Source organism: Gracilinanus agilis, chromosome 2, assembly GCF_016433145.1.
Source record: "Gracilinanus agilis isolate LMUSP501 chromosome 2, AgileGrace, whole genome shotgun sequence".
Lineage (NCBI taxonomy): Eukaryota > Metazoa > Chordata > Mammalia > Didelphimorphia > Didelphidae > Gracilinanus > Gracilinanus agilis.
Genome location: NC_058131.1, coordinates 168,939,340 through 168,965,460, shown reverse-complemented (window position 1 = coordinate 168,965,460; position 26,121 = coordinate 168,939,340). Strand labels below are relative to the sequence as shown.

The 26,121-nt window shown below is 37.1% G+C and overlaps 1 protein-coding gene across 1 annotated transcript in view; it reads left to right on the top strand.

Moving 5' to 3' along the window:
- The window catches only part of IDO2 (indoleamine 2,3-dioxygenase 2), a 100,138-nt gene that overhangs the window by 53,461 nt on the left and 20,556 nt on the right, over positions 1-26,121 (top strand). The window contains exons 4-7 of the mRNA XM_044660847.1: positions 4,183-4,301; positions 9,772-9,786; positions 10,615-10,714; positions 17,232-17,349. Of these exons, the coding sequence (XP_044516782.1) occupies positions 4,183-4,301; positions 9,772-9,786; positions 10,615-10,714; positions 17,232-17,349 (352 nt within the window). The remainder of the gene's footprint in view (positions 1-4,182; positions 4,302-9,771; positions 9,787-10,614; positions 10,715-17,231; positions 17,350-26,121) is intronic.

The following is a 26,121-nucleotide window of genomic DNA, read 5'->3' as shown; positions in this document are numbered from 1 at the left end:
AAAGTGAAGGAAGGTGGCCTAGCATTACCAGATATTCAACTATACTATAAAGCAGAATTCATCAAAACAATATGGTACTGGCTAAGGGACAGAAGGGAGGATCTGTGGAATAAACGTGGGGTAAGTGACGTCAGCAAGACAGTGTATGATAAACCCAAGGAGCCCAACATTTGGGACAAAAATTCGCTATTTTACAAAAACTGTTGGGAAAATTGGAAAACAATATGGGAGAGGTTAGGTTTAGATCAACATCTCACACCCTACAGCAAGACAAACTCAGAATGGATGAATAACTTGAATATAAAGAAGGAAACTATAAGAAAATTATGTGAACATAGAATAGTATACCTGTCAGATCTATGGGAAAGGGAAAAATTTAAAACCAAGCAAGAGTCAGAAAAAATTACAAAATGTAAAATAAATAATTTTGATTATATTAAATTAAAAAGTTTGTGTTCAAACAAAAACAATGCAGCCAAAATCAGAAGGGAAACAATAAACTGGGAAGAAATCTTTATAACAAAAAACTCTGACAGAGGTCTAATTACTCATATATTCAAGGAGCTAAATCAATTATATAAAAAAAATCAAGCCATTCTGCAATTGATAAATGGGCAAGGGACATGAATAGGCAATTTTCAGATAAAGAAATTAAAACTATCAATAAGCACATGAGAAAGTGTTCTAAATCTCTAATAATTAGAGAAATGCAAATCAAAACAACTCTGAGGTATCACCTCACACTTAGCATATTGGCTAAAATGATAGCAGGGGAGAGTAATGAATGTTGGAGGTGATGTGGCAAAATTGGATCATTAATGCATTGCTGGCAGAGTTGTGAACTGATCGAACCATTCTGAATGGCAATTTGGAACTATGCCCAGAGAGCTCTAAAAGACTGCCTGCTATAGCATTGCTGGCTTTGTATCCCAAAGAGATCATAGATAAACAGATCTGTACAAAAATGTTTATAGCCGCGCTATTTGTGGTGGTAAAAAACTGGAAAATGAGGGTAAGCCCTTCAATTGGGGAATGGCTGAACAAATTGTGGTATCTATTAGTGATGTAATACTATTGTGCTCAAAGGAATAATAAACTAGAGGAATTCCATGTGAACTGGAAAGGCCTTAAGGAATTGATTCAGAGTGAAAGGAGCAGAGCCAGAAGAACATTGTACACAGAGACTGATACACTGTGGTAAAATCAAATGTAATGGACTTCTGTACTGGCAGCAAAGCAATGGCCCAGGACAATTCTGAGGGATTTATGGTAAAGAACGCTACCCACATTCAGAGGAAGAACTGAGGAGTGGAAACACAGAAGAAAAACAACTACTTGAACACATGGGTTGATGCAGACGTGGTTGGGGATAATAAAATAACTAAAATTATTTAAGAAGGAATAAAAAAAAAACTAGAAAATTTATTATTCTTTTTGAGCAACACCAGAAACGGAAGCAGCCATTTTAATGTAGAACAAGCTATGATAATTCAAATCTCAAAGATTTTTCTATGTGCCAGAGCTGAGAAGGGTCTCCCAAGGACCTCTGGGTTCAGGAAGGAGGCAAGGGAGAAATCTAATTGCTGTCTAAGGGTAAGTGGTCGTTGGGGAAGGAACTTAGGAGGTCAGAGCATCCTCTAGTAATGTTTAGGCCAGATCCTAAGCAGGTGAACCTACCATTTCCCTTGCTCTCCTGAAGCCTTCTCAAGATATATCCCTTCTCTCCCTACTTCCCACGATTGAACCTTAACGTGTGAGAGCCTTCTAATTCAGGTCCAGTGTACATAGGAAAAATACAAGGCCAGGTAGGCATCTTGGAAGAGGGGAGGGCCTGTGGGTCTGAAGAACAATATCAGTGAGACACATTGACCTAGACTTGGGTACAGCACCCTCTGATTCCCCCAGGCAATCCCAAGAGTCGTGGCACTTTGAAAGTGAGCTATTCACCACTCTTGTCTCTAGACCTTCACAAGGCAACAGGTAGTGGCCAAGGGGTAAGAAACACAGACCCCAGAACCAGAGTGAGAAATATTGAAATGGAGTTGGAGATGGGGGGAGATAGGAGCCATTAATTGGGTCTGGATAAAGTAAAAGAGTGGAAGCGGTGTCAGGGAGTCATATAAAGCTGCTAATGGGAGACCATTCCTAATTTGAGTTCCCCTCATATAAGATGTGTATATCTATACATATGGTGTGTTTGTGTGTTGCTACTTAGAGGCAATGGGGCTCATCACTTTTTCCTTGGAAAAGGTAGGAGAGTGAGGAAAGGTGCTGATGTCTTTCTCTGTTCCTGGGGCAGAGCGTGCATGCTCCAAGCTTGAAGAGTACTCTTCTCTAATACCTGGGTCTGCAGCTACTTTGTCCAGCTATATTCAGCACCCATGTTACTAGTACCCCTATAATTTCACGGAGTAGGCTGGTCTTCACTCTATCCCTGCCCCTGCCAAGTGTCTTGGACTGGGAAGGTCCTCTGTTCTGAGATCTGCTGCCACATACACTCTCTGCTAACATATGGAAGTGTGCAGTTTCCTGCAGTCCCCTTCTCTGATCTCTTATAGCCTTATGGCTCTGCTGCCACTTGGGAGTGAGTAGGTTCCTGGTCCTCCTCTGTTTTCTTGTAGCCTCAGGGCTCTGCTGTCACGTGAGAGATTGTATGTTTCCTGCCTTCTCTGCCTTCTATACTTGTGTAGAGTGGCTTGGGTTGGATTCATTTCCATTCTTTAGCTTTTTTGCCCCTGGTGGAGTTGCAGCACATTGGGTTATTCCAAGTTTTGTCCGTTTTTTGCAGATGCTGTGCTGCCTGGGCTACTCCCTCTTCTTACCACAGTGAGAGGTGTTCCTCTAGCTTTCCTTTATTTTGAGGCAATTTTTCTTTTGTGTGTGTAGAGGTATTGGGGAAATGGAGTATCCTTTACTCTGCTATCTTAGATCCCAGCAGGCAATTCCCATAGTACTTCTCTGTTCAAAATCCTTCATTGATCCCACTTGCCTACTGGGCAAAATCTGATCTCCTTAGCCAGGTATTCAAGGTCTTTTATAACCTTTTCAAACCAATCCATGTCGCCTCTTTTTTTCTCTTTCATCATCTCATCATGTACATTAGATAGAACCCAGAACTTGGAGATAAAAAGACCAGAAATTCAAATCTTGCTTCAAATACTTTGTACTTTATGACCATGGACAAGTCATTTGACTTCTTTTTGCCTCAGTTATCATATATGTAAAATGGGAATAATAACAACTATCTCCCAGGGCTATTGTGAGTATCAAATGAGATAACATGTGCTTTGCAAACCTTAAAGAGCTACATAAATTCTACTTACTATTATTATCATTAAACTCTAGCTAAGTCCCATTCCACAAGCCTCATACTTTTTTGCCTTTGTGCCCTTGTTCATGCTATTTTTTATGACCAACTCCAATTCCCCAGTCTTCTTGAAGTGTTTTTTGATCCCTCTCATGGAGCAATGTCCCTTTTCCCTTTGAACTTCAGTTCTTCTTAACTTTCCTCTTGCACTGATTATCACTCTGATTCCATGATCAGTGTACTATTGGATTGTCAGTAGCTTGAAAACTGGGATTCCCTCTTTCCTTTTTTGTATCCACAGTGCTTAGTATGGTGCCTGGCACATAGAAAGTCCTTCATAAATGTTGATTGATTGACTACATACATCATATCTTCCTATTAGACCTCAGATGTTATCAGACCTCATTTTAAATCATATACAAAGCTATAAATATTTCCTAAGTAGATTTTGCCACTTCTAGGTAATTGCATAAATATCTTTCCTTCATTGTGTAGTGGTACTGATTTCAGAGTCAGACTACTACAACATATCCACTAAAAGATTATCTACTCTCTTTTTAAGCACCACCAGTGAGGACAAACCCTCTCCGCAAAGATAAAGTGCTATGTTAGATGGAAGAGAGAGACAAAGAGAGACAGAGACAGAGAGATAGAGAGAGAGGGAAACAGAGAGAGAGGAAGAGACAGAGGGAGGAGCCAAGAGATAATTGTTAAGAATTGTTTCCATGTATCTACCTACAAATTCTTTTTTCCTGGGATCTAAGGGGAGGCAAACCTAATTCTAACCTAGACTGGTGACCAGCTGTTTCTGGAGGCCCCTACAGGGTATCATGAGGTTTCTAGATTGCATATTTAACCATTTCAATGCCTAACAGGTTTTGCCAAGAAACCTGTCCCTTCCCTTTGTGGAGATCTCTCGAGCCTTGGGTCTGCCCCCTATCCTGGTGCATTCAGATTTGGTCCTGGCAAACTGGAAGAAAAAGGATCCAGATGGGTAAGTTTGGTTGCAATTATCCGTAGGATGGATAGAAATGAAATCCAGTTCGAGGTGGGAATTTGTGGCTATAAAGCATTATAGCACATTGAGCTCTTCAGCAAAGATGGCATCTAGAAAATAATCTGGAAGCCTGGTGATGTGGATGTGAGAAAGGGAAAAAGAAAGCGCTATAGGTAGAAACAAATGAGAAAAATGATCATGTTCCTTCAGGTACTGAATGTATTAGGAGGATTCAATAATTAATCAGTAATTAAGAGGATGCTTTTATGGACCCAAAGGTTAGCAGCCAACTGTATGACCCTCTTGCAAAAGACCTTCATGTACTTTGTTCTCTACCACTTTGGCATGAGCCTCTATGTTGGGGGCAGAGAGTGCCAAGATAACCTAATTTCTAGATATCTCTTGATCCAGATCTATGGCCAAGATTCCCTGGCACCCCCCATTAGCTACTTTTCCCCTATTGTTCCCATATTTGGATATTTATTATTGGAGTGACTAGCACTAGAGACCAATTCCCCAGTTCTTGTATTGACCCTGGAAAATAAAGTCCTGGATTAATTGGTTCTTTTCCTCTTTCCTTTCTCCTCACCTGCATTCTGTTCCCCTTACCCTTGTCATCCAGAGTTACCATTCACCCTGTCCTGGATCACTTCACAACTCATATTCTCTTTGTCTTCCCCTTCCTTCACATGCTCTGGAACTTCATTCTGTTGTTAACAAAGTTTCCTTGCATGGGGATCATTTCATTTCTTGTTCTTTGCATCTTTTGATATATATATAGACACCAGACATTCTCAAGAAGACAATATCTGCCCTCCCCACCCTTTAGTGTGGGTTGTTCCTTTGTTTTTTCCCTTTCTAAAACATTTTCCATCTTACATTTAGTCAATACTATTTCTTTTATTTGGATTATAGTACTGGGTCAGGAAGGGCTTGTTCTATAGCTTGCTCCCTAATGCCACTTCCAAACTGTCCTTCTACTACCATAGAATGAGATAATATTAGCAAATTGCTTGTCATAGCACCTGACACATAGTAAGCACTTAGTTAATACTTGTGCTCTAATCCCTTTGCCCTTAGTACTTTGCGACTTTTTTAGTTTTATTTCATCGGTCTAGATTACCTTTGTTTCCATTGTCTTTCAGTCACTCTTCTCTCCTTTCCATGGAGTTCAGGATTTTAGTTACAGGTTTTCTCTCTACTTGTATTTTACATGTCCATTTGGATACTATGTGCTCCAAGCTTATCTAACTCAACTCTGAAGATCTAAATCCTTTGTCTCCCTTTGCCACTCTTAGAGAGGTTCTTTCTAAAATCTCATTCAATAGGTAGCAAGCTAGCAGGGAAGGAAGCCAGCATTTATTAAGTATTTTGCTCTATTCCAGACTTCGGCAGGCTTTGGGGATGCAAAGTCAAAAGTGAAAGAGCCTCCTTTCTTTATATCAGTGTATATAATACATCAAATGGTTGCATTTAAAAAATTATACCCCATGTTTCCATTGGGCTGGCACCAATTGCTACATTTTACACAATCATAACTTCAAATAATGTAAATTCAAATACATGGGACCACTTCTTGGGATTCATTGCTCACATTAATCATGATGATTTAATTGTATAATAAAACTCATAAATAAGGAGATTCAAAACAAATAATTTGGGGAAAGGAGAAGGCATGAGCAGGTGAGAGGACCTTGAAAGATCTAATGCAGATGGAAGTATTTGAGCTCCGTTTTGAAGGAAATCTTGTATTATAGGAGGAGAGGCAGGAGAACACCCATAACCATCTGTCCTTCATGAGCTTGTACTTTCAGAGTCCCCTCTCTGATCCCAATCTTTTCAGCTCTCTCCATGTTTTATTCCTCCTAAACATATCTTTTGTCCTTTCTGTGACTTCTAGTTATTTCTGTACCCCATTTTTGTCCCAATTCAGCATGCTGTTCTGACCTCTCTTTCCTCTCTTCAATTATGACCCTTTTGTTTTTTTATAAATTACATGCAGTGAGTCTTTTAAGTGTTTGTTCCTTGGTTCTCCTGCCAACTTTCCTTGCTCTTGATCACCCCCTTTCCCTTTCAAGGCAGGATGGGATAGAGAAATGACCTTAGAGTCAAGAACATCTGAGTTCACATCTCTCCTCTTATATATACTGATTGCATCATTCTGAGCAAGTAATTTAACTTCTCAGGACATAATGTAACTTTTTAAGAGTATAAGACAATTGGAGAGTGGATTGTAATCCATATTGGCAAGGGAATTTTCTCTCCAGGAGTTCTCTAAATAAGTGAAATCACAGGCTAAGTCCTCACCCCCCAAAATAAATTTTCACTCACAATACTTTCACCAATTGAGTGAAATATCTACACATCTAGGGAAGAATAATCTGTAGATTGAGGATGATTGACTTAAGTCAATGGAGTCATTCATGCCATTCAAGAGAATTATGAGACTTGTTAGGGAATTAATTCATTTCCCCATGTCTTTAAATTCAGAACCCAGAAGTACTAGGCAAAGATAAGGATGACTAGATGTGTTTTACAAATATACATTTTGAAGTAAACTAGTATAACTCAAGCTTTGACCACCATCTGGTGGCTGACACAAATCTGGAACTGTAGCAAATTTGAAGCTACTTGTCTTTTGTAAAAGTAACATTGTCTTTCTGGAATCCAAGACATTTCACATGTGCAACAACTATTTCAATAAATTCAAAATTACTTTCCTCTCCCATTCTCACTCCCTCTTTCCTTATCCTCCTCCTCTCTGTCTTTCTGTCTCTGTCTCTGTATCTTTTTGTCTAGCTCTCGATCTCTGCCTCTCCCCCCATCTCTCTCCTATTCCTTTTCTTTCTTCTTTTTTCCCTCTCTCTCAAACACATATGAGCTCTTAATCCATTTCTTCATCCACAACTCCCCATTCAAATCCTCATCTGAATTGTTTGTAATACTTTCCTAATCTGACCCCATGTTCTGAGTCTTTCACTTCTCCAATTCATCCTCCACACAACATCCAAAATAATCTTCTTTCGGCTCAAGTCTGACCATTATTCCTCTGCTCAAAAGCTTTCAGTGGCTCCTAATTGCTTCAAGGGTAAAATACAGACTCTGCATAGTAATTTCAGATTTTCCATAATCTAGTTCCATACTAGCTTTTCAGTCTGATTTCTCACTTTTTATTTATCTTATATTCCAGGTATATTGGACCACAGCTGATATAGGACTCAATTTGATACTGTATTTACACATGAAACATTCTTGGTTTAATGAAGAAAGTTTTGCTTACACCCGAAAAGGGTTAATTCATAGTTGTTGCAGAATGCCATGTTAATCCTAGTCACCAGGTGGCAATCAAGGCTTGAGCTATGTCCTTTTCAAACAATTTGCAAAACCCATCTCTGTCCAAGCCTTGCCATAGAATTCTTTAAAGTTTAGGACAGTGATGGCAAACTTTTTAGAGACCTCATGCCATGCCCTCCCTCAGACCACAATGCTGTGCTCTGCCCCCCACATAGGAGAAGGAGGAAGTGCTCCCATTGGGCTATTGGGCAGGTGGGAGCAGATGATGTGAAAAATGTCATCAGGTATAGTGGAGAGGGGGAAGGGAGCAGTTCTGTTCAAGTCTCTCTGTCTTTCTAGTAACAAACTCTTGGGGGGTTGGGGTGGCACATGTGCCCACAGAGAGTGCTCTGCATGCCATCTTTGGCATGTGTTCCATAGGTTTGCCACCATAGGTCTAGGGTAATGCATTAATTCCATTTCTAAAAAATCTCACAATTTGCTTGATTTTATATGTGCTGCTCTATTTGAATCAAGCACATTCTATCTCCCTTCTTATTTATTTTGGTGATGATTAGCTTTAGCTCAAGGACCCTGCCTATAAGTGACTTCTACAGATTGACCTTGGTTTTGCCGTGAGATGCCTATCAGATGATTGGTTCCAAGTCCCTTCTTGAGGAGAAGGAGGCACATATTGTTAATTCCTATCTTCATATAAAGGACTTGAATATACATACTGATACTACTCATTTCTCATGTCCTACTTATCCTCTCTGCCTCAGCTACAAACAGAGATGGCTATACCCTTGATCTTTCTATCATTCACCAATGTTTTGCTTTCAAGTTCATAATCTCTAATATAACTTTATTTGATCATCATATTTGATCATTCTATCTTTATACCTTACAACATATCACTCTACTCTGCATTCTCATTATAATCTTCATTCATCCTACCTTACCCACCATTAAATTCTCTTTTTCAAAGCCCTTACCACCTGTTTATCTTAGAACTGGTGCTATGTATTGGTTCTAAGGAGAGATGAGCAAAAAGAGCTAGGCTAGTAGGGTTAAATGACTTACCTAGGGTCACATAGCAAGGAAGTGTCTGAGGCCAGGTTTGAAACCAGGACCTCCTGTCTCCAACCTCCTGTCTCCTCCAGGACTGGCTTTCTATCCCCTGAACTATCTAGCTGCTCTTTCCCTTAAATTCTTTCTTAAGCCACCACCCCTGCACTGGCTACACTCTCTTCCCTTCTCTATCTCAACTTCTTGGGAAACCAGCTCAACTCACACTATTGTTTACTTTCGAATCTCTTGCCCCTGAATTGTCACTCACTGGCCAAACACCAACTTTAGATTATTCCTGTAGTCTTCCTCTTTCAATCCTATTTATATACTGTTAAAAGGAGTAAGAAGAAATCACAAAATTGGGTTGATTAGGTCTACTACAAATTAACTAGACAATCCTTTTATACCTCCCTAATAGCTTCACTGTCCTACTATTGATAATGGCTTTCCCTAACTTACTCATGTCTCCTCAGTTATGGCTTATGACTTATGACACCCTTTCACCTCACCTATCTCTGCTGAGGTATAAAGAGAAAAATCTGCTGAGATAGATAAGAAAGACACCCCTTCCCCTGCAACCTATCTCAACTCATATCTTTCATAGAAAAAAAATTGAGGCCATTTGTCATGAACTCTGTCTTCTTTCTTCCTTGTTCCTCATCTCTCTTCATTCAGTTAGACATTTTATTCCACTATTTTTCCTTTGCTTCTATATCTTCCTCAATGAATAGGCCAACCTCTACATGACTATATTTAAACCCATCTTGTCCCATTTTCTCTATCAAATTGTCTCTATTATTGTCCACTCTGTATTTTGTCTATTTTTTGCTCTATTTCTATCTTTACTTTGCTTTGACTTTTTTTCAGCCTCTCTCTGTCTCTCTGTCTCTGACTGACCTTTTTCAGAAATACTTTCCTCAGGTCTCTCAGAATTTAGGCACTAGTCAAGCCCTGTAAGATAGAAGCATTGCAAATGCATACATGTATACATTTATGTGTGTGTGGTGCCATATATGATTATTTCATGCAGTATGTACTTAATACATGTTTCTTCAGTGGAAATGAATTTCAATTATTTTCTTTCCTCATATATTTTGGTTGCCAACACCTGAAACCTGAATAGTCCCCTGGAAATAAGGTAATTATCATATATTACATTTCTATTTCTATATCACACTTAACATTTTTACAGAATACTTTTTCATCCATTATATTCTTGGATCCTCACAATTACGTGGTAGAGTTTTAAGGAGGCCAGATGTTATCCTCCCTGTTTTATGTATGAGAAAAGTGAGGCATAGACAGATTGCAACATGGCAAAGATGAAAAGACAATTAGATAGGAGTTGTATGACCTGAGTTCCATAACCAGAATGTCAATTCTGCCACTTATTAACAGTTGTGACCTTTCATAAAGTCATTTAACCACTTTGGTCCTCAATTTCTTCATCTGAAAAATGGGTATGGTAGTCGACTAAATTATGTTTAAAGGTCTTCTACCTCTATTTCTATCATCCTCTAGCTGTGTTACTTTGGTCATCACAGGATTATTAGATCATAGATTAGTCATTGGCAAAGTTGGTACTTCAACTCAGGTCTGTAGACTTTGAATCGCATTATCTGCCTCAGTTTTCTCATTTGTAAAAATGGGGATAATAATAGTGTCTATTTTCCAGAGTTGTCAGGAGTATCAAATAATATTTGTAAATTTATTTGCAAAACTTAAAGTTTTTTAAGTGTTAGAATTATTTTAGATAAAATAAGAATTATTTATAATAATAATTAATTATTTCAAATATAATAATAACCATCATGAGAGAAGGGTTTGAACTAGATGGCCAATGAGGTCTCTTCCAACTTAAAATTCTGAAATTCTGGGCTTTTGGATTGTCTTGAGGGGTATCAAGGAGGAAGAGAGAAAGAGAAGGTTCATTGTCTCTCTGATAATGTGATTTTTTTTCCTCAAGGAACCTGGACACCATTGTATCACTTCCAGGAGGTGAGAGCCTGAAGGGCTTTGTCCTAGTGACTCTTTTGGTGGAGAAGGCAGCAGTGCCTGGTATTAAGGTACTTCCCCATTCAGAACTTTATTCTATCTGTAGATATCAGTCTGGGCAGTTCTTTTTATGCCTAATGCATGACATCTAAAGTTTGCCTTTCCAGTATTTTCTGCCAATTTCCCGCAGCTGCTTATGTCCACTCAGATGACTAAGACCCAACCCTTTAGTAATTTTAAAGCACTAAAACTCATGTAATGTCAGAGTTGGAAGGGATCCTAGGACATAGTGTTGGAAAGTAGAATATTTTGACTGGATGGGACCTTACAACATAGAACATTAAAAGAGAGAACACAGAATATATTAGAGCTAGAAGGAATCTTTGAAATTATTTTGTCGTTTAATCTTTTCAGTGATGTCCAATTCTTTGTGACCCCATTTGGGGTTTTCTTGGCAAAGATACTGGAGTGGTTTAGAGATGAGGAAACTGAGGCAAATGGAGTGAAATGACTTGCTTGGTATCATGCAGTTAATAAAAGTCTGAGGCCATATTTGAACTCAGGGAGATGAGACTTCCTGACTCCAGACCTGACACTTATTCATTGTAATACGTAGCTGCCCCTTTGAAGTTAAGTTGAGCTTAATTCTATAAGGGGAAGAAATCTAAAGATTCACAGTCCTAGGATCATAAGTCCAGAGCAAAAAGGGGTCTCTAATTCCCTCATTTTACAAATGAGGAAATTGAAGCCTAGTTAGGTAAGATAATTTGAAATAGGTTTCTTACATAGTATCAGACCTGGGATCAAAAAGTAAGTTAGTGTGGTACATATTTGGAGCTAAGCAACATAGTTTAAGGGGAAAAGTGCTGGACTTGATCAGAGAATTTGAGGTGAAACCCAGGTTTTGACATCTACTCTATGTGTGACTTTTGGTGAGTGGCTTCAAGTCTCTAAGCCTTAGTCTCCCTATCTACAAAATGAAAAGATTGGATCAAATTACCTTTAAGGCCTCTTTTACCTTTAGCTGTGGGACCCATGAGCCTATGACTTTAACTACTGCTCTTTGTGTAATATGAAGATGAAAGATAAGATAGCATATTATTTTTCTTGGTCTCTAGTTACAGACCCACTGGCCCAACTCAAACTTAATTCATTGAATTCAAAAAAAATTTTTTCAGCCAGGAGAGAGGTACGTGCTTACACATCATAGTGTTAAAAGGTGTAATAATACACAAGAAACTAGTTTCATACTTGACTTCATTTTTAAGAATAGCCATTTACCTCTCATTGAGCCCTGCTCTATATACTGCTTTTCAATGACTAGCTCTCTTTTTGGGGATATGGTCCCAGGGTGTCCTATAACCTGCTTTAGTTATTCATTAAAATTTCAATTTAAGTATTTATGTGTCAGAAGATACTACCAACTGGGACTTGATTTATTATTTTTTTAATTGTTTAGATTTAAGAAAGTGGTGGATAAAATGTTAATAATGAAAATTAAATTTTAAAAGTTTGTCATGAGTTTTCAGAGAACTGATTTTAAATTGTTTAACTCTGTGGATTAGCTATCCAGTCTCTCCATCTAGATTTTTATGTTCCTTGAGGTAGAGACAATGTTTTATACTTTCTTGCATTCACCATATCTCCAATGATAATAATTCCTTCTAAGTAGTGGGCCATTTACAATAGTTTTTATTGATTGAGAAGTGAAAGTTGGTTTTGGTTTAATTTGAAATGAATGAGGCAGTTATTTCACACAGTGGACAGCGTGTCAGGCTTGGAATCAAAAAGACTCAATGGCCTGAGTTCATCTGGCCTCTGATACTTATTAGGTATATGATCCCAGGCAAGACATCTAACCATATTTGTCTCAATTTCCTCATCTTTAAAATGAGCTGGAGAAGGAAATGGCAGGACATGCCTCCAAGAAAACCCCAAATAGGGTCACAAAGAGTTGGACATGACTCTAATGGCTGAACAATAATTACTTGAAGAAGAGTAGAGGGTATTGATTGTAGGGTCATACAATAAACACTAGGCTTGACTTAATATGCTGGTAATTCTATTTACTCTTTCTGTGATTTAAGGTAGTTCATTCAATTTCTTGGTTATTTCATCATTAGGGTATTGGATTGAAAGCTTTCTAAGGTCCCTTCCAACTCTAGTTTCTTCACTCCTTTCATTCTATGATTAGCAGTATTTCTCAACTTTACTCTTTCCTAAGCAGGTTCTCTGCAGTCACGAATCTCCCTTGGCCACTTCCCCAACAACCCCCTGAAAACCTTGTCTGCTGTAACATGAGAATCTCTCTTCTTTATGTAGTGCTTTAGGGTGGACAACGGCCTTGTGAGATAGGAGAAGCTTTAATTATTTTCACTACTTTACAGATGAGAAAACAGACTTAGAGATATAAAGGTTTATTTTGCCATCTAGTGGTCAATTTGGGACCAAATTCTGGGTTTTCTGACTATGGAAGTCTCCTAAATTCATTTCCAGTTTGGATTTAATGAAGCCATTTCTAATCTCCTGACCTGTAAGTGCACTCCCTGCAATATTAGTTCTATATTGCCTTTTATATAGACTTCTATTTCTGTGTGCTATCTTCCCCACTAGAATAGAAAATCCTTGGGGGTAAGAATTGTTTCATTTTGGTCTTTGTATCTTTAGTACCCAATCCAGAGCCTGGTACATAGCAGGGCCTTAATAATCAAATTGGGACTTGTCAATCAAATGACTTAATCATTCAGCCTAGCATTGCTAGGGATACATCTAATTTTGATAGCAATCACCATCTGTGCCCTTAGCATGCATCATTCTGTAGTATTTGCTTCAGCACCATAGCCAGCTACTAGACTAAGAGCTTCATGAGGGCAGGCCTGGTGATTTGTTTAATCTGTGTGTCCTCCCAGAATCTAACACAGGGTTCTGAACCTAGTAGGTATTTCACAGATATTTGTTGAAGTTGAAGGAGAGTAGGGCAGAGCCAAGCAGCGGAACTCCAATCCACAAAATTCTAAAGAGATTTAGAAAATGCATTCCATAGAATCCTGATGGGGAAGTCCAGAAAAAGTCACAGCAAATCCTTTGTTTGGCAGAGGTCAGCATAGGGATATAGACAGGACCAGGTTGGGGCCAGAGCACACTGCAGGTAAGCACTCCAGTGCCTAGAGAAAGGCTGTGCATCAGAGCAAGAGGAGGTCCCAACCCATACTGTGGCACTGTGTCATGGGCAGATAGAAAGTGGCATCTTTGTCTCCCACCACTCAGTTTTGGGTCACAGATCTAAAGTGAACTGAGAAGGAGGTCTGCACACAGTGGTGACTTTCACCTGTAGGGAAGTCTTATTACATAAGTACAGAAAAAAGAGGAATGTCCAAAGCTAGCAGTAGCAGAGGCTTGGTTCAATCAACAGAAGAGAACAAGGTCTCAGTTCCAGGATCTAGCCAGGTCTGTAGCAGAGGAATACAAGGGCAAGAATCCCAAGCCAGAAGGGATCCTACAATTTTGTTGTTCTGAACTAGCTGACCAAAAGGAGCCAAATCTAGCAGCAGTCTACTCTTGCTCAAACCCAAGCTGCAGAGTCCAGACCAGAGGGGCAGCAATCAAACTACCTTGAGAGCATTGAAAGCTTGTGGGTCTACAGCCTCTAAGTGGGAACCAAAGAAAACTTAAAACTTAGCATCCCAAGAAGGCAGCAACAGGACTAGGCAGACCTTCTCTCTAGAAATAACCTAGAGCCACGGTAACAATCAAACAAAAAGAACCCCACCATAATGGTGACAGTAATGCTCAAGACAATCACAGAAGAAGAGGATGACTCCTAAATATCTACAAGCAAAGCTTTGAAGAAAAACTCAGCTTGGGCACAAACTTACTAGAATTTTTGGAACTATTACTGGAAGCAAAGTTTAATTTTGGTTCTAAGGCAGAAGAATGGCAAGGGTGAGGATTAAGTGACTTGCTAAGGGTCTAGGAAGTGTCTGCAGTCAAATTTGAACCCAGGATCTCCTGTCTATAGGCTTGGCTCTCAATCTACTGAGCTACATGGCTATCCCCCAAAATGTATTTTTTTAATAAATGAAGTGAGAATTCTTGAGGAAAAATTGGAAAAGAGATGGAAAACTGTGAAATAAAGAATTGGAAATAGAATTAGTAGCTTGGCACAATAAATACAGGACTTTGTCCAAGTAACAAACACTATAAGAATTAAAATGGACTCGTAGAAGTCAGTAATTTTGTGAAACACTAAATATTAAAACAAAGTAAAAAAGCTGGAAAAATGGAGGAAAATAAAAGGTTTTGCAGAAACAATTTACCTGGAAAACAAATTGAGGGGAAAAAACCTCAAGAATCATTAGACTACTTGAATGCTATGATCAGAAAATAAAAATAGCTTAGATTTGGAATTTCAAGAAATCAAATAGATATATAGTTTCAGATATGGTGCCTGGCCTCAGGAAACTTATCAAAAGACAGGGAGGTTTAAAGGATGCTGAAGTGGGCATTGAAAGACTGGGGTTTGACTCCCTCGCTCGTTAATAGTTCATCTTTGGACAAATTGAGGAAGTTCTATCTACCACTCAAAGTGAGTATCTGCTCTGCTCTTTGTTATAGTCTTTTTAGAGACTTGCTTGAAGCATTCAGAGGTTAAGTGACCTGAGCAGGGCCATACAGCCTATAATACTGTATATACTAGAAACAGAGTTTGAACTGAGGCTCCCATTTTTGGAGGACTGCTCTCTATCACAACATGCTATTTTTCTGGATATGATATTAATTTTCAAATAATTGAATGATCCCACCATGTGGAGGAATGATTAAATTGCCTGGTGACAAAAGGTTGGGAGAAGAGCAAAGAAAGAAAGTTTCAGGGAGGCAATTTTTCTCTTTATACAATGAAAATATGTCCTAACAATTAAAGTTATTCTAAAGTGGTTTTATATAGCTTATTCATTTATTTCCTCCCATATCAGTCTTTTAAAATCCAAAGTTCTGTCTAGAATTCCATTCTAATTAGATTTTATTTTACCCTCACTTAAACAACCCTAGTAAGAGGCTAGAACTGAAAACAGAATTTGAAGTCATTCTCTATTCACCTTTTTTCTTCCTTTCATAAGAATTTGAGTCTATAAGTCTATCCACTTTCAGCCTCCTTGATTCTTGCCAGGACAGTTACACACCTAAGGACACATTATACACAACACATAAATGTGTATATATGTTTACATATGCAAATATATATAATTATTTACATGTACACACATATAAACACACTACTCCCCCAGAATCAAAACACTATCTTGTGGTTTCGACTTCTACAGACTGGGAAATAAGATTGGATTATGAAGGGGAGATTTACCCTGTCCCCAACTCTTCATTGAATTATCCAAGGGATTCACAGAGACTTCTACTCTAACGTCACTACTCTAAGATCTTGGATCCCACTGACACCCCCTCCCGACTGTCATCTTCCCTTAAAAAGAAATGAACTTTGGATTGCTAGAGAAGTAATCCCTTTCCCATTGGGATCTACATTGTCCTATTAAAGTATGGAAATAATGAAGAGGAGAGCCCAAAAATGGGACCAGAGTTTCCGAGTGGGAAGAGGCTATTTGGTCTAAACCTCTCATTTTCTAGTCAAGAAAATGGGAGCCTAGATAGGTAAGGGGACTTGTATGATTTCAAATAAATAGTAATTATTTGAGATTGCCAGTATTCTTTGCATTATCTTCTCTTACCTCCTTCTTTTGTGCTCCTACTTTGTGCCTCAATCCTTTGATACTCTTCTAGATATGAGACAACATGTGTGATTCTTTTCTCCCCAAGAAGTTGGTACTGTTCAAGAACAAAACACTATGTACAAAAGCAACACAAAATAATTTTGGCAGGGGGACACACTAACCATTGAGTGAATTAAGAGAGCTCTCCTTTTGTAGGAGATGACACCTCATGTTCCATTTGCTAATGGTAGAGACACATGGCAATTACACACATTCTTACTTATCCTTAAAGGAGAACACCGATGCATCCAGAAGATGGTGCTTGGAGAACAGAGTTTATAATGGCAGATTTAAACTCTAACATTAGACACAAGATCTTAGCCATGGAAAGAAAGAGGGCATAACTGGTCATATTGAGAAAGAATAGTCATTGAGATGGGAACATCATGTTTAGGAAGTGGCAATTTCTGAATTGTAGTCTCTAGGCTAAAGGAAAAATAGTTTCCTGGAGGGTGTCGAGTCAAGTTTGGGGACCCAGCCTTCTAAAAAGTGAAGGGACAATGGTCCAGCAGTGACAGATTCTGGGAGAGAAGATGCTCATATACATTCCCTCTATTTCCTCATGGCTTTCTGCAATCACACAACTAGAAAGTGCTAGAAATAAGACTATAGCCTAGGTCTTTTTATCCAAATTTATACTGCTAGGCTGCCTTTCAGAAACATCCTCAATGTAGAAAAGCTACTATGGGTTTTCAGGGATGCCCTGATGTGAGTACAGGTTGAGTGCAGATGGAGGAGACCCTATAAGGAGCTATAGACCTTTACTTCAAACCCTTAAGATGTGTCTTTTACCATCATCTGTTTTTAGGCACTTGTTAAGACCATAAATGCCATCCTCCAGTCCAATGAAGATGCTCTACTCCAGGCATTGCAGCAGCTGAGAACATCCATTGATGAGATGGCCAAAGCCTTGAGACAGATGCATGGTATGTACATGCTCAATTTGGAGACTATCCAAGATGTCACATTTTATACATTAAAAATTAATTAAAATATTAATACTTAATACTTAATAATAATAAAAATAATAATTAATGATTATTAATAAATAACAATTAAAATTAATTAAAAAATTAATCTTTCTTTTGGTCCTCAAGTTGAATAAGTTTGTTCCCAGATTCTATTTTCAAAAACTTTGCTCATATAATACAAATATTCTCTACTTCTATCATATTTTAAGATAAAGAAATAATTCTTATAATAATTTTGTCATATGGTTCATATACACATCATTATGTTTGTTTGAATGATAAAGAAACTTAGTCGGAGAGAAGTTTAGTGACTTGTCAAAGGTTATTAGCTAAGTGTCAGTGATAGGATTAGAACCCAGGTCTCCTGACTTCAGGACCAATTATTTTTCCATTATACAACTCAATAACCATTGGTTGTTATAATCATAAATTCTCCACTAAAAGAGGAAGATGAGAATGGAGAAGGAGGTATCCTTCTTTCCATGGGATATTTATATTTCAGTAGGAGACTTGATTTCAAGCATTCTAATAATAAATGAGGCTGGGTGTGATATTTTGGGAGGGAACTCATATTACCTCTCATTAGAGAGCTCCCTGTTCTATTTACTGGTAAGGCTGGTTTTTGAAGGGAAGAGAAACTTGGAAATACACATTGTATTTACTGTAATATCAGGAAAGACATTAAGACTTGTGTGTTAGAGATGGGAGCAGAGAAAGTATTAGATCTTGGAAAAGAGACAAGATATTTTTTCCTGAAATAAAGTTTTCCAAGACAATGCTTCTTTTAAAGACTACATGCTTCTGAAAAAAGATTGTGTTCAAGAAGGAGGATGGATGAAGCATTTTCAAAATTATGTCCCTCTTCTCCTCTTACATTTCTGTCTCAATTCTAGTAAATAGATATTTTAATCTTGAATAATTAACCAATGAAGAACAATGAGAACCTTTGTGCTATCTAACCTATTTTGTAATTCTCAGTTCACTCTACTTCTCTCCACTAGTCTTGCAGTTTTGTGTTGCTTTTTGACATCAACAATAATAATAAAATATTCATGGTTGGGTTTATGTGTATAGAGTAGGTGCTTAATAAATGCTTGCTGATTTATTAATTCACAATCCTATAGCACTTTTAGGCTTATGAAGTGCTTTAGTCTCTAAAACCAATGAAGAACAATGAGAACCTTTGTGCTATCTAACCTGTTTTGCAATTCTCAGTTTACTCTACTTCCCTCCACCACTAGTCTTGCAGTTTTATGTTGCTTTTTGACATTAATAATAATAAAAAAATATTCATGGTTGTGTTTATATGTATACAGTAGGTGCTTAATAAATGCTTGCTGATTGATTAATTCATAATCCTACAGCACTTTAAGGTTTATGAAGTGCTTTAGTCTCTAAAACACTTGACATAGAGAGTGTAAGTTTTACTATCTGAATTTTACATAAGTGGAAATTGATATTCAAAAAGAAGTTAAGTTTCTTGTCCAAGGTCATGTAGAATAAGTGGCTTTTGAACACGTCTTCTGATTCCAAGTCTAAGACCCTTTCCATTGATAATACTATAGTTTGGTGGCTATTTGCTAATAAACATTGTTGCCAAAAGAATCCTCATGCCTTGGGTGATTGCTTTTGCTCAATTCCTTCCCTTCAGTATTATCAATTTTAAAATGGCACAGGTTCTTTTTACTTCTACAATAGCTAGTTCTTCCTTGTAGGACAGAATTAAACCAAGAGTAGCATTATTTTCTTTCCTATCTGAACTATAGAGCATCAAGGAATTTCTTGGATACTCTGCTTTTAATATTGAAGTTATCTGCTTTGTGGAAAGATACTTCTTGCTCCCAGCAGTTACTTGTATATAATAGATACTTAAAAATATATATTGAACTGAATTGTATTTGTTCCTAAATTTATTGTTGTTAGTATGGTTTGGGTTAAATTTAGACATTTAACTATCTAAATATCTCCCTTAAGAACAAGTGTGTTTTTCCTCTATGTAAGGAAGCATCATCTACAATCTCCATCTGCCTGAGCTCTCTATAACAAAACTCTCAGTTTAATCCCTTTTGCTATTGTCTCTGTTTATCTTCACTATTCAATTGTGCTGTCCTCAGGCTTGTGAGTTTCCAGATGGGCATATACCTAACTGTCATATAGTTTCTACTTTTCTCTCTTTTTAAAAATGTTTTTTGAGCTCTTTATTTTAAGATGCTGCAAAAACAAATATATTTGAGTGCAACTGGAGTTCATCATTTGGAAACTGAATATATCATGAATTTACTGAGATTGCAAAAAATGCCACTGTTACAAAATATGACTGTCATATAAAGAACTGTTGCTTTCAAAAATATATATCTGACTCATTAAACTCTGCAGTTAATAAAAATAGCAAATCCAATTAATGTTAAATACTATTAAAGGCTGACAATGAACTTGTGGAACTGTAACATCACCTATATAAAAGGAATGTTCACAGAATTATAAAACATATTGAGAGTAGCTAATACTGCATCTGTCTCTTCAAAACAATATAGTAAGTGCTTGAAAAAAGTTTCTTGCTGGCATTTGTGTATTATTAACTTTTCCGAAAAAAAAGTAGCAAATAAAGAAACCAGGAAATTTTTTTTATGTTTAGTACTTAAAATCCTCAATATCCACTAATTTGCATAAATGTCTTATTCTGGGGACAGGATTTATAATTTTGGGTGGTCTTCCACATCCAGAGGATGAACAAATAACAACTTATTATCATACCCTTCCATTCCCTCCCCTCCACAAAAGGATATGGAGAGTTACATTAGAAAATATTAATTTCAAAGCATGATATGTTAATGGCTTGAATTACTGACAATATCAGAACTTGAAGAATAATTTTTGCTGAACCAGCACCAAAAATACACGTGAATGAGACAGTAATTTCTTCCAAATGCAAAATTTGGTTCTAATCCTTTCAAGACAATATAGGTAAATACTCATTTTTATGTTACTAAATGGCATATTTAATAAGTAATTTAAACCCTTCTCAGTGGCAAAATGAAACCCATTAGTTAGTCTAAACTAAAACTTTACAGATAATGTATTTAAAATTTGCAAGCAGTTTTTACAGAAAGACAATACTACATATGTCTACAAGACTTTTCTTGACAATGGGATTTCAAGTTTTTCTCCACTCCTTTAATTCTTATTGAACCTTGAGATCCTCTCTGTGGTTTGTGAAGTAATCATTCTTTATCTGTAAAACAAAAAATCTTCAAATGAATCAGTTACTAATTTTAAACATATAATAGATTTGAACTTTTTTAATGAAAGTGATCATTTAAAAGAATAAAATTTTAACACATACTTTAATCAATCTGAAAATAATGATAAACTAAGGCAGATTTCATTTTATCTTCAGTTTTTTTAGATTTTTCCTCCTACACTTTTTGCAATGGCTCAAGATGAAATTGATTTACAAAAAATTCAACTCGATATCAGTCACAACTTTAAACAGGTCAGAACGTGTCATCACATTTCATTAGGATCAGAATCCCCACAAATTGGATATTTTATCAAATTAACACATCAAGCAGTTTTTGTTATTAAAAAGTGTCAATGATAGCTGTTCTCAACTGAGTTAAAGCACCATCTGAGAAGTCAAAATTAACTGGAATATCACTGGAAAAGTCATACACACAAAGGCATCTTCAAGAAAAATTATTGAACTGTGGGACTGGTTGAATATACTATTTAAATATTATTATTTTCTCACCAGAAAGAAACTTTAGTAATGCCTTTATTAACAGTTTCTCCTTCTATTAGCTGTTTCTTTTGAAGATGAACACTCCTCTTCTCTATTGGTGTGTTTCAGTCACATCCTATGGTACTAACTCAGTTATATCTGAGATGATGTTTGTGACCTTATATTAATATTTCAATGTAACATTATGCTATCTAAACTGTATATCTTAGACATTCCCTGAACTTCCCTGAAGACGAAAGCCTTTGCTCAGCTCACCATGCACTTTTGCCCCTTTTCTCTCATGGGCAGATTCTCAGATGTCAGTCAGTTGGTCAGTTAATTGATGAACATTGATTTAACATATTCATATGTATTAGGCACTGAGCTATGATTGCAGGCCAAGAGCTGGAAGGAATCTTAGGCCAATCAAATGATCAGTCAGAAGGCATTTATGGAATACCTATTACATGTTAGGCACAATACTAGGTGCTGGTAATACAAAGACAAAAAAATGGATCAGTCTCTGTCCTCAAGGAGTTTACAGGGCAGCTGGGTAGCTCAGTGGAGTGAGAGTCAGGCCTAGAGACAGGAGGTCCTAGGTTCAAACCCGGCCTCAGCCACTTCCCAGCTGTGTGACCTTGGGCAAGTCACATTGCCCACCCTTACCAATCTTCCACCTATGAGACAATACACCGAAGTACAAGGGTTTAAAAAAAAATTAAATCAAGGAGTTTACATTCAGATTTCTGTGGGGAAACAACATGTCCTTAAATGTGTGTGTGTGTGTGTGTGTGTGTGTATATACATATATAAAGTATATAAATTTAGTATAATTTTTGGGGAGGCATTAGTATTTGGGAGAATTGGGAAAGGCTTTCTTTAATGGGTGTTACTGGGGCAAAGATTTTAAGGAAATAAGGAATTCTAAGAGATGGAGGTTAATTGAGATTAGATTCCAACTCTGAGGGACAGTCAGTGCAAAAACAGGAATGGAATATGGAGTGTCATGTATGAAAAAAAGCAATGAGTCCATTTTGACTAAAGTGTATAATGTGGTTTTTCCAATAAGGTTGGAAGGGGAAGATGAAGTCAGATCGTGGGGGGCTTTAAAAGCTAACAAGAAAAGCTTATATTTTATCTTAGAGACAAAGGAAACCCCCTTTAGTTTACTGAGTAGGGAATGAGTAGATATCTTAATCAATGTACTGATTTTACAGTTTGGGAAACTGAGGCTAGGTTGCAATATTCTTCAATGGAGAGAATTCCTGAATGAATGAGATCACAGATCCTTTTGAGTAATATGCATCACCTTTTTCAAATGAAGAAATAGTTCAAAGATGTTATGTGATCACACAGCTAGTATTAGAGGTTAGAAATGGAACTCAGGTTCTTTCTGATTCTGAGTCTACTATGCTATCTGCCACATTATGGTACGTTTCAGAAGAAATCTAGAATATTTATCTAATGGCTTTAAAGTTTGGGGCGAGAAATTGAGAGATCTAGGACACCGGTGGTATTTTTATTTTTGTCTAGCTGAAATTTGTGATTTGAGGAAATAAGGACATAGTGAATGATATCAAGGGCTCAAATTCTTCATAGCCAACCAGAGAGAAAAAACAAACAAACTCTGATAATACAACTGTTTGACATTAGGTCATCCCCATCAGGTAGTACCATCAAAGGAGTCCTAATGTAAATGGAAAGATGATTGAATTTACAGCCCGAAGATTTCAATTTAAATCCAAGTTCTCCTACATTCTACCTGTGAATGCCTGGCCAAGTCATTTGGCCTCAATTTCCTAAACCACAAAATCATGGAATTGGATCAGAGTTCTAGACACTCCCCTGCTGGAGAATTTGTAACTTTCCCCATGACCACAGAGCAAAAAAATGGCAGAAAGGAATCAAACCCAGATATTTTGACTTACAGGTCATTACTTTGTCCATCAAGCATGACTTACATGTAATAAAAGTAATTATGAAGCACTTCAAGGTTGCAAAGCACTTTACAAGTATATATATATATATATATATATAATCTCACTTTATACTCACAATAATTCTGGGAGGTAGGTGTTACTATTATGCTCATTTTAGAATTGAGGAAACTGAGTATGAGAAAGGTTAAGGTCCAGAATCATATAGCTAATAAGTGTCTGAGAGTAGATTTGAATTCAGGTCTTCCTGAATCCGGGTTGAAAATTCTATTCACGGGGCATTTTGGCCCCCAATTCTCATGCCAAAAATGGACTGAAGTCAAGCATTGGAGGATAGTTTATTTTCACATTGCATATACTATTACCAAAGCTTCAGAGCTTCTAATTAATTTGTCTGTTTGGCTTACTCTGTGTGGCTATATGTTTATGATTAATGCTGTTATAAGGAATTTCTTAATTTCATTTATCTTGTTAGAAGCAGAAGTTTTAGATCAGAGGGAGTTTTATTAATATCATGCTGTCTCCTTTAAGAGACTGAGCAGACAGATCTTGTGGCCAGCTCCTTAAGAATCCTGTGTTAAAAGAGAAGATTCTGTGAGTTCTGGGTCCTGTCTCTCTGGCTTCCTTGGTTGCTGGATCATTTCTCTTAGACCAAGAAGATCTGTTGGTTATTTGAGAAAGTTGCTTTCAGAGTTGAGATATGCATGTGAAGCTGAGAAAGAGTGTGTTTACTGAGAGCTTTTCTCCTGAAGGGAGAAGCAGCTGCCAGAGGAGGCTCTCTGTCCACTCTCTCTGCCTTGGAAGCAGGCCTGGGTCAGAGTTTCTCTGCCAAGAGATTCTAACTGTTATATCTGACAATTGGCTTCAGGCAGCTTTTGGTTTTTCATAAATTACTTTTAGGAGTTCATCATAAATTGAAGGTTCTTTGTTTAGCATAGGTTAGCAAGATAGAATTTAATTTTAGTTTAGTGAGAGTAGTTTAAGGAAGCCTAATTAGGCAAGAAGACACTGCAAAGAAAGCAGTTAGTTTTTGGGAGGGGCTTATTTAGATATTTCAGCATAAGGTTAAAAGAGTTCCTATCCTATTCCTAACTCCTAGTTTCTCTCCTTCCATTTCCTCTCCCTACCTCTTCCCATAGAAGAAAATAAAGAAGGGTTGTATCAAACTGTTTCCAGCCTTCCATCCACTGCCTACAAGTTAGTTAGTTTACCCTAACAGCTTGGCATTATCAACCATCTATCAATACTCAGTACCAACATTAGCTCATTTAAAGTTATAACAATTTTAGCTTATCAATACAAGCTTTAGTTTTTGACAATAAGAATGCTATCTGTCAAAGAAACAAATAAAACTTTGTATTCTTCTATGGTTTTTGAGAGTCAGCCTAGTATAATACAAAAAGTACTGAAATTGAGGTATGGAGACATTGATGCAAATCCTCTAACCAACTTGGTAGCTCTGCAGCCAGAAGTAAGTTTCTTGACCTTACAGTGTAAGACTCTAGGGATACCTGACTTGAAAGGCAGAAGGTTATTTCTGGAAAGTCAGAAATCCAGAAGCTGCCTATAATTGTTCCATATTACCTAGGCATCAAGAGTAGAAACATGTTCTTTTAACATAAAGAAATTGATCTATCCATCTAGCGAATTAATATTTATCCATTTATTCTAGAATCATCTACTCCATGCAAAGCACCATACACTTCTTCCCCCTCTTCCACATACACAGACTATCAGATGTCAGTTAGCTATTAAACATCTACTATAAATGTCATGTGCCAGGCACTGTGCTATGTTCATAGATTTAGAGCTAAAAGGAATCTGAGGTCAATCAAGTTATGAATCAGAAAGTTTTTATTATAGACCATACTAGTTTCCAGGAATACAAAAGCAAAAATGAAATGTAGCTCCTGCCCTCAAAGAATTTACATTCTCCTGGGCTTTTGATTAGAGGATCTGAGTGAGAAAGAATGTGAACAGCATTCTGTAGGATTTAGTGGCATGGAGATCTGGAGTATAAAGCTGGAGTCAGAACAAAGAATCATGTGTCAAGTGAGTTAGTGAGTAAGATAAGAGTATGAATATGGAACTTCCAAGATCCAGATGTGGGGACTAGTATACATCAAAAAGAAAGAATCTAATAAGTGTTTTCCAAATCGAATTAAATTTAATTTCAAACTTTTTGTAAAATGTTATTTTATTTCCCCCCAAATACATGTAAAAACAATCTCTTAACATTCACTAAAAATTAAGTTCTAAATTCTTTCTCTTTTCCCTACCCCTCTCTCCTTCCCTTCCTCCTCCCTGAGATGGTTAAGGAATCCTATATAGATTTTACATATGGAATCATGTAAAACATTTTCTCTTATTGACTAATTTTGGGGAAGAGGTCTCAGATGAAAAGAAGAAAAAAGAAAGTAAATATAGTATGATTCATGCTGCATTCAGACTATCAGTTCTTTTTTGGAAGGCAGATGGCATTTTTCATCTCTTTCATGAGTCTTTGGGATTGTCTCAGAATAACCAGGTCATTCACAGTTGTTCATCAAAAAACTATCACTGTCACTGCATACAATACTTTTCTGGTTCTGCTCACTTCACTTTGTATCAGTCTTTGTGAGTCCTTGCAGATTTTTCCAAAATCATCCTACTTTTCCCTTTTTTTAGTCTATTTATCAATTGGGCGATGGCTCTTTTTCTTATAAATCTGACGAAGTTGTCTATATATTGTCTTCTTGTCATTTCTTATAGCATAATAGTATTCTATCACAATCATATATTATAGCAACTTTTTCAGCTATTCCCTAATTGATACATGACCTCTTAATTTCTAGTTCCTTGCTACTACAAAAATATATATGTAGGTTCTTTTGCTGTTTCTTCTCTTTGGAATACAGATCTAACAATGGTATTGCTGGATCAAAGGGTATGCATAGGTTTATTGTATTTTGGGCATAGTTCTAAATTACTTTCCAGAATGATTGGATTAGATCACTACTCCACCAACAGGGCATTTGTGTCCCAAATTTTGCACATCCCCTCCAAAATTTATCATTTTCCTTTTCTGTC